At 44.8% G+C, this 17,860-nt stretch overlaps 7 protein-coding genes across 7 annotated transcripts; 3 read left to right on the forward strand and 4 right to left on the reverse strand. All coding sequences in view use genetic code 12, as the record gives it.

Annotated features, from left to right (window-relative positions):
* Nucleotides 1-179: 179 nt before the first annotated feature.
* Nucleotides 180-2,564, forward strand: CEX1 (Cex1p; the record flags this gene model as incomplete). Its single annotated transcript, XM_029036921.2, has 1 exon — nucleotides 180-2,564. One exon carries the CDS (start codon nucleotides 180-182, stop codon nucleotides 2,562-2,564), a length of 2,385 nt encoding a protein of 794 aa, XP_028889018.2.
* A 942-nt stretch (nucleotides 2,565-3,506) lies between these two features.
* Nucleotides 3,507-6,278, forward strand: CJI96_0004671 (OPT family small oligopeptide transporter; the record flags this gene model as incomplete). Its single annotated transcript, XM_029036922.2, has 1 exon — nucleotides 3,507-6,278. One exon carries the CDS (start codon nucleotides 3,507-3,509, stop codon nucleotides 6,276-6,278), a length of 2,772 nt encoding a protein of 923 aa, XP_028889019.2.
* Nucleotides 6,279-6,312: 34 nt separating this feature from the next.
* Nucleotides 6,313-7,863, reverse strand: CJI96_0004672 (cytochrome P450; the record flags this gene model as incomplete). The annotated part of the gene is made up of 1 exon (XM_029036923.2): nucleotides 6,313-7,863. One exon carries the CDS (start codon nucleotides 7,861-7,863, stop codon nucleotides 6,313-6,315), a length of 1,551 nt encoding a protein of 516 aa, XP_028889020.2.
* A 2,352-nt stretch (nucleotides 7,864-10,215) lies between these two features.
* Nucleotides 10,216-11,505, forward strand: CJI96_0004673 (uncharacterized protein; the record flags this gene model as incomplete). Its single annotated transcript, XM_029036924.2, has 1 exon — nucleotides 10,216-11,505. One exon carries the CDS (start codon nucleotides 10,216-10,218, stop codon nucleotides 11,503-11,505), a length of 1,290 nt encoding a protein of 429 aa, XP_028889021.2.
* Nucleotides 11,506-11,722: 217 nt separating this feature from the next.
* Nucleotides 11,723-12,577, reverse strand: CJI96_0004674 (uncharacterized protein; the record flags this gene model as incomplete). The annotated part of the gene is made up of 1 exon (XM_029036925.1): nucleotides 11,723-12,577. One exon carries the CDS (start codon nucleotides 12,575-12,577, stop codon nucleotides 11,723-11,725), a length of 855 nt encoding a protein of 284 aa, XP_028889022.1.
* Nucleotides 12,578-13,815: 1,238 nt separating this feature from the next.
* CJI96_0004675 (uncharacterized protein) lies at nucleotides 13,816-15,768 on the reverse strand (the record flags this gene model as incomplete). Its single annotated transcript, XM_029036926.2, has 1 exon — nucleotides 13,816-15,768. The coding sequence occupies one exon, from the start codon at nucleotides 15,766-15,768 to the stop codon at nucleotides 13,816-13,818; it is 1,953 nt and encodes a 650-aa protein (XP_028889023.2).
* Nucleotides 15,769-16,483: 715 nt separating this feature from the next.
* On the reverse strand, nucleotides 16,484-17,860 carry CJI96_0004676 (uncharacterized protein; the record flags this gene model as incomplete). Its single annotated transcript, XM_029036927.2, has 1 exon — nucleotides 16,484-17,860. One exon carries the CDS (start codon nucleotides 17,858-17,860, stop codon nucleotides 16,484-16,486), a length of 1,377 nt encoding a protein of 458 aa, XP_028889024.2.

Consider the following 17,860-nt stretch of genomic DNA (forward strand, 5'->3'; position numbering starts at 1 on the left):
GTTCTCATTCCTCGTGCAATTCGTTTTACCGAAGAAAGCAAAAGTATCTTCATAGATTTTACTTTTTTTACAATTGTCAGCTTCATAACATTTGTTTTTGGCTCCACCATCTGTCTCCTGCATTCGCAGCCGTATATATCCTTCACCACATCTACAACTAGACAATCGTTTCACAGGCCATGAACTTCCTCTCGTCGGCCTTTTCTACCTTAACGGGTAATTCTATCCCGTACACCTTCAAAGATAAAGTTATAGACCCCTTGAAAGCGACGTACCCCGACTCTCGATCGATATGGACTGTTTACAATGGAGTGAATCCAAAAAGTGACACGCCAGTTACCATATTCGAGTTCAATTTGAAGGATCCAGCTGCAACAAGGTGGAATTACGATCTGTTGGCGAGAAACTGTTTCAAGAAACTGAAACTCATTAAGTTCCCGGGGATTGTTTCTGTGGTGGACTATTTCGAATCAGATGCCTATTTATACATTGTCACCGAGCGTGTCACGCCATTGCAGCACTACTTGACCCTCCATTCAGATAAGATCTCTACTGAAACAAAGCTTTACGGAATCTATAGCGTGGCGCACGCGTTGCTGTTTATCAACACTAAGGCTAACTCCGTTCATGGCAATGTCAATATCGCCTCCTCGGTGTTTGTCAATGCCCAAGGCGAATGGAAGCTTTTTGGCTTTGAGTTACTCACTTCGATGAAGTCCGATCCTGAGCAGCCAATATATAGGCTCTCTCTGTCCATTCCAATGTTCAAGGAGAATTTGCCGGACGAAGTGGTCCAGAATGGCATCGAGGGTATCAGGCCCTACCCTTTCAAATTTGACTCGTATAAGTTGGGGGCTTTCATCTTCACGCTCTTGGCCTCAGACCATTACGTGGATCCGATCACTGTGTCTAACGGTGAAGTCTACGCCGGAAGTAAGACGATACCAAAGGCCTTGGCTCAACATGTAAAAAAATTGACCAACGTGAAGCCCAACCTCCGAATCACTGTTGAAAAATTTTTGCAAGAGACAGAAAATTACTTCAAATCGAACAAGCTCGTGTCCTTCAGTAATCTTTTGGAAGACATGAAGTTTCAAAACGCTTATGAGAAGTTGTCATTCTTCAAGAACGATGTTGCTCAATACATTGATGAGGACTTTCCGCCAGGATACCTCGATAACAAATTGCTTCCTGAGATCATAACCCAGTATGATAACTTGATGAACGCTAAGCCAACTGCATCATCAACGGCAGAACAGCAACAATATCGCCAGGAGACCATTTCTGTGTTGCTCAATTACATTCTCAAGTTGGGAACGGGTTTGTCAGACGATGGATTCTCCAAAACAATAAAGCCGATCATATTCCATGCATTCACACTTCCAGACCGTGCCATCCGCCTCACTCTTCTAAACTACTTGCCCAAGTACGCCCCGTGCTTGAGTGAGAGTGAAGTTCAATCCAAGCTCTTCTACAGCTTGTTGACAGGTTTTCATGACACTAACTTCATGATTCGTGAGACAACGCTAAAATCATTCACATCTGTCATTGACAAAGTGAGTGCTAAGCAGGTTAATCAAGACTTGTTGAAAGTGTTGGCCAAGCTGCAGATGGACCCTAAACCGTCCATTCGTACCAATACTCTTATCCTTATCATCAAAGTCTCGAGCAAGATTTACTCAACTCTGAAGAACAGTGTCATTATCACCGCATTAGGTAAGTCATTGAGAGACACGTTTGTGCCTTGCAAAATGATGGCGCTTTCCGGTTTTGATCAGTTGAGGAGTGACTTTCTGCTTGAGGAGATTTGCATCAAGGTTTTGGGTCATTTAGCAATTGCTCTCATGGACCCCAAATCTTTAAAAGTAAGAGAGGAAGCAAAGCGCGTTTTTCAATTATACTTGGCGTCGGTAGAAGAGCACGCAGCGACACTTCCAAGAGAGGAGCAGGATGAAGACGAAGAGGAGAAGGAGTTCTTCCGTCAGCACGCTCCCCAAGCATCTGTGGAGCAGAAGAAGGAAGCGGAGAGCACAAGCACCACCTCTTTTGGGTGGAGTATGGTGAACAAATTGGTGTCCTCGTCAGTTATTAATGGTGACCTAAACAAGAGTTTTAATTCGTCGACGCCTGATTTGACGAGACAGCCCACACCGACTGAAACAGATACCGCCCGCCCGTCGCATCCAGTCAGTGCCGAAAAAAATGGTGGCCTCACGGAAAGTGCCAATGTCGCCCACTTCTCCGCAGACGAAGACGAATGGGATGTTGACTTCGAAGAGGAGGAATTATACGTTCACCCGCCGGAGACGAAGCGGTCGATTGGCCTGAATGCAAGTGCGACTAGACAAACACCTACTTTTGGACAACGAAAGCTGCCAGCAGTAGTTCCAAAAATGGGAGCAACTAGAGCGTCAAGCCAATCAGGAGGTGCTGTCTCTAGGGCTAAACCAGGGCTCACTTTGGGTGCAAAGAAGACTGAGAACAAAGCCCCAGGCTCGACCCTAAAACTCAATCTCAAGGTTGAGGACAACGATGAAGATGATTCTTGGGGCGGCGATTGGTGAGGTAGCCTTTCGCTGTGCCCAGTCTAATTTTCTTACCACCACAGTTACTCTATATGGAATGTGTCACCTGGTGATAACGAAGTTAACCATGTCCATCTCGGCGTACGGCATCATGCCAAGACTTTCGCGGGGAGGTATGGTTTGCATTTCGGTAATGTCAAAGCTCTGCTTGGCTTGCACCGAGAGGCTCAAGCAATGAAGAGCCACACCAAAGATAAAACGGAATGAAAAACGATTCTGTTTAAACTTTATGTTGTTTAGTTGCTGAGGCGTACGGCTGCAGAGAAATCGCACTCAGATCGATGATGCAAGATCTTGCGGTGAGCATCCTGCAAACGTCAAGTTTATCCGCATTTTCGAAGGAACTCTGCGGGAGAAAAATAACACTGGGCGCGGCTTTGGTGGGGGTCTGCCAAGAGGAAAATTGTGGTGATAAGAGTGCCAAACGCTCCGTTGGTGCCGTGCTGTGGATCGATAAGACCCTTCGCTTGGTCTTCATGAAACAAGTGCAATCGGATGATTTCGTGGAATTTGTAACGTCACAAAAGGCTATGACTATTTGTGAAGCTTGAGCTCTGGGTGTTGGCGATACGGCTGCAAAATTCAAACAAGAAGCGCATTCAGTATATGTACGACCAATGAAGTTGTGGCTCTTAGTTTTGCGCACACAGAAGTGGCTAGAAAATTATTGTGATCTATCACAAGACCCGCCTTGCACAAGAATTCGTGTATCACTGCAACACTTCTCGTATCAATGAGATTGTGCATCATGCGAGCCGCAAGGTTTTTTTGCTCTGAACCAAGACACGAGTCAGGTCTTGGTATTCTTGTAAAATTGTTGCCCAGGACATGATGTGATTCGAGCCATAAATACCAGACAAGCTGCCTCAAAAAATCTTTTCTTTCATTCTTTTTTTTTGTGGTCTCCATTCACATTCTTCCATGGCTGCAAACTCTGAACCCGCACAGAACAAAGGCGAGGTCTTGTCTCACATCGTGAGTGTGGGAAGTCGCACAGACATCGACGCTCACCAAGTTGATCTTACGGCGCTCGCGTCTCACGAGGTCGCTCTTGAAGACGTAGCTTCTGGTCTCAGCTCCGATCAGAAGTACTATGTGTTAAAGCGTCTTCACTTCGAAGGGTTGGAGACTTTGGACGAGTTGCCTGTTGCTGCGACTTTTATGTTGGAAAAAGTGTCCCTGATGCTGATCGAGGAGTCGTTGGAAGTGTTGAAGAAGTACTTGAAGGAACATAACGATGATGTTAACATTCCCACAGAGGAATATGACTTTATTGAAAAGCTCTACAACATGGCTCCCGACGAGCTTGCTAGAGCCAAATTCACCGAAAAGGACTCGTTGCTGGCCGTTAATGAGAAAGGTATCGCTCAACAAACCATTGAGAAGGGTTCAAGCTCAGATCTTATCACGTCTACTTCTGACGAAGAAGCAGGCCATTACGAGATCTTTGACTGGGATTTGCAAATTCGAACGGAGGCTGTGATGATCGCCTACCACTCGCCTTATCCCGAGGTAAGGTCGGTGACGAATCCTTATGACGACACCCAGCTTCCTGCTGAAACCATCAGAGTTTACATTTTGGGAATAATTTGGACTGCTGTAGGAACCTTCATCAATCAGTTCTTCGCCGAAAGACAGCCTGGTATCTCTTTGGGTGCCCCTGTCGTCCAGCTTTTGCTATACCCCTCTGGGGAATTGTTGGCGAGGATTCTTCCCAAGCGCAAGATCAAGCTTTGGAGATGGTCCATTGACTTGAACCCTGGACCGTGGAATTACAAGGAGCAAATGTTATCTACCATTTTTTACTCCATCTCTGCCGGCACGCCTTACGTCTCGTACAATATCCACGTCCAAAGGCTTCCTCACTATTACAACAATCAGTGGGCTGGCTGGGGATACCAGATTTTGCTTATTCTTGCCACAAACTTTATGGGATTTGGCTTTGCTGGTATTCTCAGGAAGTTTGCTGTGTATCCTGTAAGAGCGATGTGGCCTACCATCTTACCCACGCTTGCTTTAAACAGAGCTTTGTTGCAGCCAGAGAAGAAAGCTAATATCAATGGATGGACTATATCAAGATATTCCTTCTTCTTCATTGCTTTCTCAGGTTCTTTCCTTTATTTTTGGTTTCCTAACTACCTTTTCGAAGCGTTATCGTACTTCAACTGGATCAGCTGGATTGCTCCTGATAACTTCCATTTAAACATTGTCACTGGTTTCGTCGGAGGTTTGGGATTGAACCCAATACCTACATTCGACTGGAATATCATTAACTGGAACCTTGCATTAACAGTTCCTTTTTACTCGCAGGTAAACCAGTACATTGGCACCTTAATCGGTTTCATTTGCATCATTGGTGTTTACTACTCCAACTACCTTTGGTCTGCTTACCTTCCCATCAATACTTCAACATTGTACAACAACAAGGGCCAGAGATACGATGTCAATGAGGTCGTCAACGAAAGGTCATTATTTGATGCTGCAAAGTATGAAGTTGTTGGTCCTCCATTTTACTCTGCCGCTAACTTGATTGTGTACGGCTCGTTCATTGCCTTGTACCCATTTGCCATTATTTATGAAGTTGCTTTGAACTACAAGCCAATGTGGCTTGCATTGAAGAATCTTGGCAGCTCATTCAGGAACTTTAGAAGATCAACTTTTGAGGGATTCGACGATCCACACACTGTCATGATGAGAAATTACAAAGAAGTTGCTGACTGGGTGTTTCTTGTCGTCTTGGTTATTGCCATCGTATTTGCCATAATCTGTGTCAAGGTTTATCCTGCCGAGACACCAGTGTGGGGTATATTCTTCGCCCTTGGAATCAACTTCGTTTTCTTAATTCCTCTCACGGCCATTCTCTCGACCACCGGCTGGACTTTCGGTCTCAATGTGTTGGTGCAGATCATCACAGGTTATGCGATTCCTGGTAACGGTCTTGCTTTGAACTTCATCAAAGCGTTGGGTTACAACATCAACGGGCAAGCACAGAACTACATCACTGATCAGAAAATGGCTCACTACGTCAAGATTCCACCTAGATCACTTTTCCGCTGCCAAATGCTTTCCTTGTTCCTTTCATCATTTATCGCCTTAGCAGTGATGAATTTTATGATCGATAACGTGGACAACTACTGCACACCCCAAAGCAACCAGAAATTTTTCTGCCCTAGTTCAAACGTCTTCTTTTCGGCATCGGTCTTGTGGGGTGTTATTGGCCCTAGAAAGGTCTTTGGTGGTCTCTATCCAATTTTGCAATGGTGTTTTTTGCTTGGAGCACTTCTTCCCATTCCATGTATACTTTTCAAAAAGTACGGACCAAAGAAGATAGCCAAGTACTTCCAGCCAACGTTGATTATTGGTGGTATGTTGATCTACTCCCCTTACAATTTGTCGTATTACACAGCTGGTCTCTACGCCTCCTTTGCTTTCATGTTCGTCATCAGAAAGCGTTACGAGGCTTGGTGGGAGAAGTACAACTACGTTTTGTCTGGAGCTTTGGACGCTGGCGTTGCCTTCAGCAGTATCATTATCTTCTTTTCCGTGCAATACAACGAGAAGCCCCTCTCATGGTGGGGAAACAACGTCTCTTTCCAGGGATTTGAGGGTGGTTATGGAAGACAGAGATTGATGAACGTCACAGAAGAGGCTCCAGAAGGTTACTTCGGCCCGAGAATTGGACATTTCCCATAAATATTTCTCATGATTTCCTAAATGTTATAAACAATCAAGACAAACTGATATTAGCTCCATTGAGTAGTGACATCGTCAAGTGTGTATTCTTCTTTGGGTCACCCGGCTCGTCAAACGACAGAATCCTCGAGAAGTTCTGCAAGAGCCTCACAGTAACATAAGAGGCTTCAGTCAAGGCAAACTGCTGCCCCAAACAGATACGTGGACCACCATTGAAAGGTAGGAAGCCCCAGCCGACCTTTTTGAGGTCTGGCTCTCCCCATCTTTCAGGACGGAAGATATGAGCATCTTCGCCATAGATTGCCGGGTTTCTGTGCATAGAGTACACCGTGTAGACAACAACTTCACCCTTTGGGATGAAAACTGGATCATTTCCATCTGGACCTCCACCTCTTGGAAGCGTTGTGTCTCTGGTCGCCAACCTCGAGTTTTGAGGAACAGAAGGGTATAATCTCAAGGTCTCATTGAGCACCCACTTCAAATACTCGAGCCTCTTAAGTGATTCAAACGTCATCTTGCTGAGGTCGGCCGATTCCCCTTCACCAAAAGCGTCGACTATCTCCGAACGCAATTTGTTGAAAATAGCTGGGTTTCTTGCAAGCTCAAAGAATACAAACGACAAAAGACCTGCGGTAGTATCTCTAGCAGCTACAAGGATGTTCAAGCACTGGTCTCTCAATACCTTAGGGTTTCTCGTCTGCTTCACCAACTCATACAAAAAGACATAGCCTCCTTGAGAGCCCTTCTCAATTTCTTCATCAGTGGCATTGAGTGCCTTATTAACATAGTAGTCTGCAAAGCCGTGAACGATCTTGTTGCTCTTGCGGAACTCGGGGGTGTTGAGAAGGAAGTAAAGCTGCAGGAACCCCATTCTCATGAGTAGGTACAGCTGGGATAAGTTGAATGCTTTTGGGAACTCACCCATCTCTGCGGGGCCGGTGAGTTGGGAGTAGTCAACGATGTCATCCTGGAGAGAGGAGCAGGACTCGCCAAACAAAAACTCGGTTCCCGAGTCAATTGTCAATTTGAAGAATAGCGGCTGAATATCGAACTTGGTACCGCCAGTAGCCCGAATTCGTCTGATTACCTGCTGGACATGCGGCTCCAACATGGTGACGTGAGAGACCTGCTCCCTGGCAAACTGGGGTCTGAGCATAGCTCTCGAGTGTTTCCAGCCAGCGCCATCCAAAGTGAAGATTCCATCGCCAAGGACAACTTTGAACTGTTTGTGGCGAAGCCCCAAGGAGAAGTCGTTGAACTGCGTGCCCAAGACGGCCTTGATATTCTCCGGATCACGAGTGCAATATCTCAAGTTGCCTGTGGTTCTGAAGAGGAGACTGTCTCTCTTCACCTTTTTATACATTTCCTGGAACATCTCGGGCATTTCACCGGTCTTGCGCCTGCGCAAGATCTCTTTAGTAAACCAGAAGCCGTAGAAGTGATCATTCAAGAATGGGGCAGACGAAGCTCCCAGCCTGCGGGATCTCACATAATAGCTTGTGTTTGTTCCGACAGTGTAGACAAGAACAGCGAGGAGAGCCCATGCCCACCACGGAAGAGCCGGAAAATCTTCTGAAAGCATCATCGTATAAGAATTAAAATCTGTGACGGATTTACTCATGGACGTTACAGGATATATATGTTTTTTTCTCGTAACCTCCACATGACTCCCCAGTTTGGGGTAAAGCCTCGGGTGGGTATTGAGGGGAACTCCGGAACGCAGATACTTGCTAGGAGATAACAACAAGATCCCTAGATCTGTTGGAACGTTTGCGTGATCTCAAAGGTACCGTTCACAAATCACTAAGCATTCTTACAATGCTTCTAGTGGTGGTCTACCTCACCTCTTGAACAAAGCGGGGAGCGCACGGAAAGATGGTGGGAGTCTCCTAAGCAGCCATTGTTTGCCAGTGAAAAATTGATCTCCGTGATATGTCCGAAAATACAGAGAGGAGGGCCCAACGTCGGTAGAGCAGTTGAATATCATGAGATTTTCATCGACGTGTGCTTATGAAAGCGGTATGTAAGCTTCACGAACATGAAGCTCACGATCTGGACTTCGGACCAAGTGACTGTAGCGTTGCATACGTTTTCAATTTTGGACCATGATTCACGGTTTTTCATCTCTTACGACTTTACATCGCTTTTGCTTCAGAGCACAATGCGTTGCCTAGTAGAGTCTGTGCCCCACTTCAATTGAGTCTACGAGCAATCAGGAGGTCCTAGCGGTGGCACATTGTTGGCCGTTGGAGGTTCCTTTGTAAATACAACACCAGAATGGTGTCTTCGATTTTGTGTCACCTAGGTTGCATTATAATGCTCGAGTTATAACGAGGTTCATCTGGCCCTCGGCATTGACCATTTGCATAACTTAGCTTTGAGGCTTTGTAATCAGGTCTACCTTGCCAGCCAAGCCGAGGCATTGCGAAGAGTAATTGTATTTTTGATAGCTCTAGATGTGGATGCATCAAAATTCAATGCATATTGCACCCAGGTAGCAAACGGCTGTCAATAAGCTTTGAAGCTAGGCTCGAAGGTCATTCAATCGCGTTAAAAGTCAAATGAATTCTTTTGATGGGATTTGGTTCGGTTGCATAAGACGTCTTGCTGAGGTATGAGATATTAGAGTAAAGCTATCTCGGTAATCATGAAATTAGGCCAAGATCGCTCTTCGAATTGATACTCTTAGTGAAATTTCGCTCTATCAATGCCTTCCACGTGTACCGCAGAAGTATGTGGTCTTTGTTGAGGGCTGCCCAACAAACTCTTGATCAAGTATCATCTCTTATTGGTCCCCGGATAAATTGGAAACAAACGCACAAACGTCATGCAACTGGTTCACTAGCGGAAAATAAATTGACCCGAGCCCGAGTTCATTGTTCGGCAGAATTGCCGCTAGCATCACGATCAAGGAGAAGATTTCATGGGGGGTCGGTCACAGAAAATTTTGCCAAGGCATTGTCCCAAACAAAGAGCTTGCATTTAGGCTGAGCAACCGGTACACACCAGCGATATGGACTAGCATGCTTCTCATTTTTTTCTCTTCGACTTTTGCTTATTCGAAGCTTATTTCTACAATGGAGGTTTGACATGTAGAGTAATGCCATTCAGATACCGTTTTTGAGCTTGAAAGGTAAACCAAACTGCTGCTTCTTCGATTCTTTGCTTTCGATGAAATAGGCAATAAGTCCGGGAAAAGTTATCCCTCGAGGCTCCTTTCGTGGCCTCAGTTAGTGCACGTACTCACCATAGCACTTTCTGGCGGGGCAACCTGAATAGGCCATGCAGAAGGCTCTTTTACAAACAGGAGCTTTACCGTCTAATTCGGGGACATGTATGGTCGAATTAGTCCAAACCCCACGTTCTTCAGCCAATTTTTGTATTGTAAACGTACTATACATTATGCTTCTGCGGAATTAGAGGGCGGAATTACCGCTAGCGCTCCTCGATGCTCTCGGCTCCACCTACCTGAATATCTTGATCAATAGTAAAAATACAAGTAAAATGAAACAGAAATCAGATTAGATCGATACCCCTTACAAAGCGAGTCTCACGAGTTGGCCAGAAATCAATGTACGTAAAAACGAAGAGGAGTCAGGCTCTTCTATTTTTCGAAGGGTCCATCGTGCATTCTTCCTCGCAGTTTGCAGACGTTTAGTGTGCGGCTTCCCTCTCGTCAATACAGGTCTAGTTGCTATCGCTTAATGGGCCTGAACCTTTTGAAATTTCCTTTCCCAATGGAGCCGGCCGTGGGGAAAGGTATAAAGGGGGTGACTTTCCCGCCTTTCTTTGTACTACCACCTCAACAAAGTGCTCAACAGTGAAGCCATCGTACCTAAACACCTGTTGTGAACTTCCTACGATTACGTCTACCAAGTTGGGTTTCTTTTTCGTTTACTTTCTGTGGTGTTGCAACTTCATTACATAAGCAAGTGGAATGAAAATTTTCAGCTTCCTTACTTTGGCAACAGTCACTTTGGCTGCAACGATTGCTAAGAGAGGACCAAAGGCTTCTGACTGGGACTATGAGAACAAGACGGTCAATGGTGTCAATTTGGGTGGTTGGTTCTTACTTGAGCCCTACATAACGCCATCCCTCTTCAAAGCTTTTGAACCCGGCGAAATCCCCGTCGACGAATACCACTACACCATGTTTCTCGGTAAAGAAGAGGCAAAGAGGAGGTTGGAGCACCATTGGGATACATGGTACCAGGAGTCAGATTTCGAGGCAATGGCTGATGCAGGTATCAACACCGTGAGAATCCCAGTGGGCTACTGGGCTTATGGAATGAAGGAGGACGACCCGTATGTCCTGGGTCAGGACTTTTACTTGGAAAGAGCACTTGGGTGGGCTCGTAAGTATGGAATTGTTGCCTGGATCGACTTGCACGGTGCTCCAGGATCTCAGAATGGCTCGGGAAGTTCTGGGTTGAGAGGTTCTTTTGATTCTTTGGAAGAGTTGAGAAAATCTATTGGATTTCTCCATGATGACAACCTTTCACTCACGCTCACAGTATTGCAAAACATTTTTGACAAGTACGGTGGTTCTGAATTTGAGGATGTCGTGAGCGGCATCGAATTGTTGAACGAGCCGCTTGGCATAGTTTCCGATATGAACAAGCTCAAAAACTTTTACAGATGGGGCTACGGCAACATGAGATACTTGAACTCGCTATCATACAACAACGTCATCATCAGTGATGCATTCATGGAGGAACCGGGCTATTGGAATGACTTTATGACTGTTGATGAAGGATATTGGAAGGTGGTTGTAGACCACCATCACTACCAATGGCATACTCCTGAGGAATTAGGTATGAACATCACTGAACACGTTCAACTCGCTTGCGAGTTAGGCACCAACCACACCAAAGAGTACCACTGGAATATTGTTGGTGAGTGGTCGGCTGCTCTTACTGACTGTGTCATGTGGTTGAACGGCATTGGGCGTGGTTCTCGTTGGCTTGGCCAGTATATGAATTCGCCTAAGTTTGGTGAATGTGAACCATATACTAATCCTGATGAATGGACTGAGGAGCACAAGCAAAACCTTCGGAGGTTCATTGAAGGCCAGATTGATGCTTACTCGACTGCTAGTGGCTGGATTTTCTGGAACTGGAAATGTGAGAACGCTGTTGAGTGGGACATGTCTCGTTTGATCCAACTTGGTGTATTTCCTCAACCATTCAGTGACAGGCAATACCCAAATCAATGTGGATACGATTGATTCTCAAAAAAAAAATTGTGTCTAGCATTTTTTTGCTTCTGTACCCAATATATGTCTGTATGCTATCAATCTTGTGTGAAATCTAGTACGTAAATAAACACTACCTTGAGAAATGCCTAAAGGTCGGTGCTCCATGTGAATTCTACACCTAACAAAGTTACTCAACAATTATTTTTGGTATGTACCTTACCGAAACGGTTCAAATAGTATCAAGTCATTAGATCAACATAGCAGCAACACCAGCGACACCAGCTGCGATACCAGCAGCGTTCTTGGCGGCACCACCCTCGTAGGAGGAGACAACAGCCAGTGAAGCCTTAGAAGAAGTGGATGGAGCAGCAATAGTGGTTGGGGTAGTGGGTTGTGGAGCGGAGGTGACCCCAGACGAGGTTGGCTTGACTGGGGTGGTGGAAGGAATGATACACTCCTCAGTAACGGTAACGGTCTTTGGCTCATCGACGGTGATTGTCTTAGGGCCGCAAGTCTGCTGAACACAGGTGGTGATGGTGATGGTTGTTGGGATAGGGCAGTAGGTGGTGTAGCCAGTCACAGTAACATCATCAGTCACAGTTGTGTTCCAGCCATGAGTAATAGAGGCAGATGGCTTTGGAGAAGGCGATGGTGATTGTGTACCGCCAATCTTCTTGAGGGCAACCTTGACACAGCTTTCGTTTGGAGCATCGAGGAGAAGACCGTAGCTAGAATCAAAGTAGTGGTATGGGTCATTCACATTCTTACAAGCGTAAATCTGCTTACCGATGTCGAGCTCACCTTTTTCGTTGAATGTAACATTGCTGGGAGTGACAGAGATGCCGACTGCAAGAAAATCAAACATTTCACCAACATTAGCTGGGTATTGTTGCTCTGGCTGGTAGAGCAACTTGTGGTCAGCATCGTATTGGAATTCCTGGCCAAGTTGGTCGATCACCTTAAAGTAAGCAAAACCGGCGCCCTCGTGAAGCCATTGAATACCCTTACCGTTGAGGTCTCCGTTGTCAGAAACGACTTGGAGGTTGACAGTCTCGGCGGCAATAGCGGTGCTAGCAATAAAAGCGAGGGTAGAGAACTTCATGATTGTGTTTGTGATTGAGAAGAGATGAATGAAGAAATACGAACCTAGAGGAAACAGACCACTTTTTATACTTCAGTCCGCAGGTTAGAGACCATTGAAACCGAAGCATGGAGCCAAAGAGTGCTAAATTTAGCTATTACACATATGGAAAAGTGGGTGGCTTGCCCTTAGTATGCATTCCACAAGCGAGAAAATGACAGGAAAGAACATCGCGTGCGTGAGAGTTACGTCACGGTGCCTTCGCGCTGGTGATTTGATCTACGTAGGAAATTTCGTTTCTAGGGGGGTAGCAGGATGTTTTAGATGGCCGTGTTGAGTCTCAAAATACAGACCCGAGAAGGGTTTCAGCAAAGGTTTGATAGACACTTGAATGATCTTCCGATGAAATTCCTCCATACTTTGCACATGGATTATAAATCTTGCAACGTCAGTTTGTGTCACTGTCATCGTACAGGTCTATGTAAACATCATTTGGCTGAAAGCAGACGGCACCCCTGGTGCCGTGCGCCTAAACGTCATGATGGACGTAATGTTCTTCTAAGAATAGGAACTTTAATGTAAACGGTGCATGTTTGACTACTACGATCTCCCATTCTGTTTCTCTGTCATCTATTTTTGTCGTTGTTGCTGGCTTAATTTTTTTGAAAAGACTTCCAGAAAAAGCGGCAAGCTTTCTGAAATGTACGCCACCCTCGCTCTTCACTAAGCGATTGGGGCTTGAGCCTCGTGGCTTTTATGATCTACTTTGACACATCGGTGTATATGAGATGGTGTTGTTTACATGTATTTTTGGAATCACAAAAAAATGAAAGTCTCTGACAGTTCATGCGATGCCTTGCGGAGAAGGGGTACACAGGGTAATGCTACGAAATTTCACAGTATTTTACCGATTTTTATCAACTTCTGGATGCTGAAGCAGAGAATAAGTCCACAAACCAGCGAAGCCGACCAATTCTTTTCATGAGGAGGGAGATTGCTTGAGGGTATCATTCTCGGAATCGTGTCCGCTAAAAACTTACGTCTGCAAGGGAGCGTCAATTGTTTGAAAGTACCCCTAGCGTGGACCTCCTCACTAAGGATACCGAGAATGCTCAATCTCGTGCAAGTATTATCGTACTCCTTGTTCACATATACAATTCATTACTGTAGTGAAACAATATTGGCTACAACTTTGCAAGAACATGTAATTTCACCTGATGTTCGTCAATATTCACGGCAAGAAAGCATCATGGGCATAATCAGAAAATACGAGCAAGCTTCTGCTTCCAAGTAATTGTCTTCTCGTTGCTCACAATGGGAGACTCGTTCATTCTCCTCTCCTCATTTGGAATTGGAATGCCGTTCTCGTCCTCAACAGCATTGTGATTGTCGCCAAGGTAATAGCTTCTCTGAAAGTATACGGCGACAAGACGTATAACCTGCAATCCGATGGAGATAGGATAGAAATAAAAGTTGACCTCTCTGTAGGCTTTGATTCCAGCCTGTCTTATCTCACTGTCAAAGGGTAACTTGCGGAGGGCAACTATGTTGAGAAAGAATTTTCTCACTTGCTGGTCCGATACGGTTGCAGGCATGTATTTCCTCAAAGCATCCTCCATTTTCGCTTGCCAAATAGCGGTGGCGATTGCCGAACTTAATGAAGCACCGATGGAAGATGTCAACAACAAAAACGAGATGCACACTGCTAAGTCTCCATGAGGAATAGATGCTTGCAACGCGACGCTTGTTCCAGGAGCACTAAAGCCGTTACCCATACCAAGAAGAATGCTCGACCACACCATCGTCACCGTTTTGGTACTAGTGTTTCTGCCCTCTATCATGATACCTGCTCCAATCATACACAATATTATCCCCAAATATTGGTAGCTCTTGTATGTACGAGTGATACGCATGCAAATTCCAGACACGATGCCGAACACACAAATAGCCATTGTGTTTGCATTGTTGTAGTAAGTCCAATATTGGTCGTCCCAGTCCTTGACGATTAAAGCGTAGGATGATTCGTAAAGGGCAATGATCCTGCCGGCAACTTGGAACATAAAACTAACAACGATTGCTGACACAAGGGTACGGTTGAAACATCTTTTGGGAAGAATTGGATAGGAGGCGTATTTGAACTCATAAATGATGAAGAAAAAAAAGAGGATTCCACCGACAATAAACATGGCAATCAAGCTGGGGTTTCTCCACTGCTTTTCTGCACCTCTGTACAAAGAAAATGGTAACAAAAGTAATGAAAAAGAGAATCCCAAAAGAAGTAGACCGAGTAGGTCAACTTCAGCAATGACTCTCCAAGTGAGTTTTTTCCAGTTTTTTTTGAAGCCAACGTTCTCTTTATACTTGGTGATTTCTTCTCTGTCGAGCTCCTTGTGAGCCTTTCTCTCGTAGTGGAACATGAGAATTGTGGCTGGAGCAAGAACGACGGGCATAATTATACAGAACATTCCATAGCCCCATCTCCAGCTTCCAGAGCCCAAATCCTTAACAATATAGCCTGCGTACCAAATGTTTATAATATTTGGAGCCGATAAAAGTTCAGTAGCAAGCCCCCTCCATTTTAAAGTCGTCATGTCAGCGACGATAACTCTGTTTAAGAACCCAACGCCGGAGCTTCCTGTTGCAGCAAGGGCACTTCCCACTATGTAAGCAGATATCGTGTGACTCGAAGCAACAATGATGTAGCCAAGGACATAAAAGATTATGGAGATCAAATACGTGAAAGGACGAGATATAATATTGGCAATCTGAGCCCAAACTGGTCTCGAAACAGCACTGATAATTCTATCAGCAATTGCAAGAGCTCCAAGACCCATAGAGTGCTTGTTAAAAGCGGAAGTGGCCCATGGCGCCATGCTGTTGGTAACCTGCATGTCTAAAGACGAAGCCCAAGCACATAAAAGGATGGAAACTCCTAAGATGGTTCTCACTTGGAGACCATTCTTGGTAGCGTAAAGAATTTTCATGAGAGCCTCCACCCTATGAACACCTCTGTCTTTGACGATCTTGACATCAGTTTCAGCTTCAGATTCGCTACCACCTTGGCAGTTTTCGACTACATCGGTGGAGAATCGCTTAATTCCCTCCTGACTCTCCTCGACGTTGAGACGTTTCTCTGATGACTCTGCCGAGTCATGGCCGCTTGAACTCAGCTCTAAGGAGCTGCCGGAATATTTTTTCACTTCCTTCTGCATGAACGTTTGATGTAAAAATTAATGCCGGGAATATTTGGGTGCAAACATCTAGCTTTATATTGCAGAGATTTACGCTTGCCGATTGACGGATATCTAAAGGAGCCAATGGAGATGATGAAGTGAAAAGAACAATAAAACAAGCTGAAAGACGTTAGTTCGAAGCAATCACTTTTTCTACTATTGAATCTTTTCGTAGAGTGTTGGGCAGCTGGTTTCAAACCCTTGCAGTGCATGATGTACAGGGAATTTTCTTTGTGTCGAGTTGTTGCGTCTGCACCGGTTTTTGTCCCTTGCATTCCAATTATAGCGTCAACGTGAAACTATTATGCATCTGATGGTATCGACAATGCGTTTTAGCGCTACAAAAACCAGTTGCGAGAACGCCGCATGAAAAACATGTCAGACTTCATGCTGGTGTTGCAGTTTGAAATTATTGAAAATTCGAGTTTGCTTAATAATAATCAAGTTCATGTTTTGCCAATTCCGAAAACTGCTCTAGCTCAGCGATCACAGAATTTGGCCGACGATTATGCTCACAACAAAAGCTACTTCCGAGTACTTGCGTACCTCACGAAAATTGAAATGAGCAAATATACGCCTTTAAATCCACTCAAGCATACATTTTGAGCTACAGAAGTAGAGTTTTGGTGAACATACATTAATATCAGACTATGAATATCAACAACTTACCACAAGAGTTGGGTCGAAAATGTGCTCAAAATAAACGAAAAAGACTTTTTCTCCATTTCCTTTCCTCTCTCTGTTCAGGAAGTAAGTTCCTAGATCTGCCTTCCTCTGGGCTAGAGGGAAAGCCGTTCTTAACCTCAACACCATTATGGTTATCACCGAGGAAATAGCTTCTTTGGAAGTACACAGCGACAAGGCGTATCACCTGTAACCCGATGGAGATAGGGTAAAAGTAGAAATTGACTTCTCTGTAGGCTTTTATTCCAGCTTGCCTCACCTCACTATCGAAAGGATACTTGCGGAGGGCAACAATATTAAGAAAAAACTTCCTCACTTGCTGGTCTGACACGGTAGAGGGCATATGTGTTCTCAAAGCATTCTCCATCTTTCCTTGCCATATGGCAGTGGCGATTGCTGAACTCAAAGATGCACCAATCGAGCTTGTTAATAACAAGAAAGAGATACATATCGCCAAGTCTCCATGAGGAATAGATGCTTGCAAAGCAACACTCGTGCCGGGAGCACTAAGACCATTACCCATGCCAAGAAGGATGCTTGACCAAACCATCGTTACAGTTTTTGTACTGGTATTTCTTCCCTCAATCATGATACCTGCTCCAATCATAGCCAACATGATACCAGTATACTGGTAGCTCTTGTACGTGCGAGTGATACGCATGCAAATACCGGTGATAATACCAAACACGCAAATAGCCATCGTGTTGGTATTGTTGTAGTAGGTCCAGTATTGATCATCCCAATCTTTAACGATTAACGCATAAGATGAATCATAGAGAGCAACGATTCTCCCGGCCACCTGAAATACGAAATCAATAACAATTGCGGACACAAGCGTACGGTTGAAACACCTCTTTGGAAGGATAGGATAGGACGCAAGTTTAAACTCATAAACAATGAACAGAAATAAAAGAATTCCACCAACAATAAACATGGCTATTAGGCTAGGATTCCTCCACAGATTCTCTGCATTCTTGTACAAAGAAAGAGGTAATAAAAGCAAGGAAAAAGAAAAGCCCAAAACGACTAAGCCGAATAAGTCGACCTCAACGATTAACCGCCATAAAAGCTTCTTCCAATTTTTTGTAAGGCCAACTTCTTCTTTGTACTTTTGAAGTTCTTCTTCCTGAAGCAGCTTATGCGCCTTCCGTTCATAATGAAACATAATTATAGTAGCGGGAGCAAGTACCACCGGCATGATAATGCAAAACATTCCGTACCCCCATCTCCAGTTGCTCGGACCCAAGTCTTTGACAATGTAGCCGGCGTACCAAATGTTAATAATATTCGGGGATGCTAACGCTTCGGTAGCTAGTCCTCTCCATTTTAACGTGGTCAAATCCGCAACAATCACACGATTAAGAAAACCAACTCCTGAACTCCCCAT

This window comes from Candidozyma auris, chromosome 5, assembly GCF_003013715.1.
Source record: "Candidozyma auris chromosome 5, complete sequence".
NCBI lineage: Eukaryota > Fungi > Ascomycota > Pichiomycetes > Serinales > Metschnikowiaceae > Candidozyma > Candidozyma auris.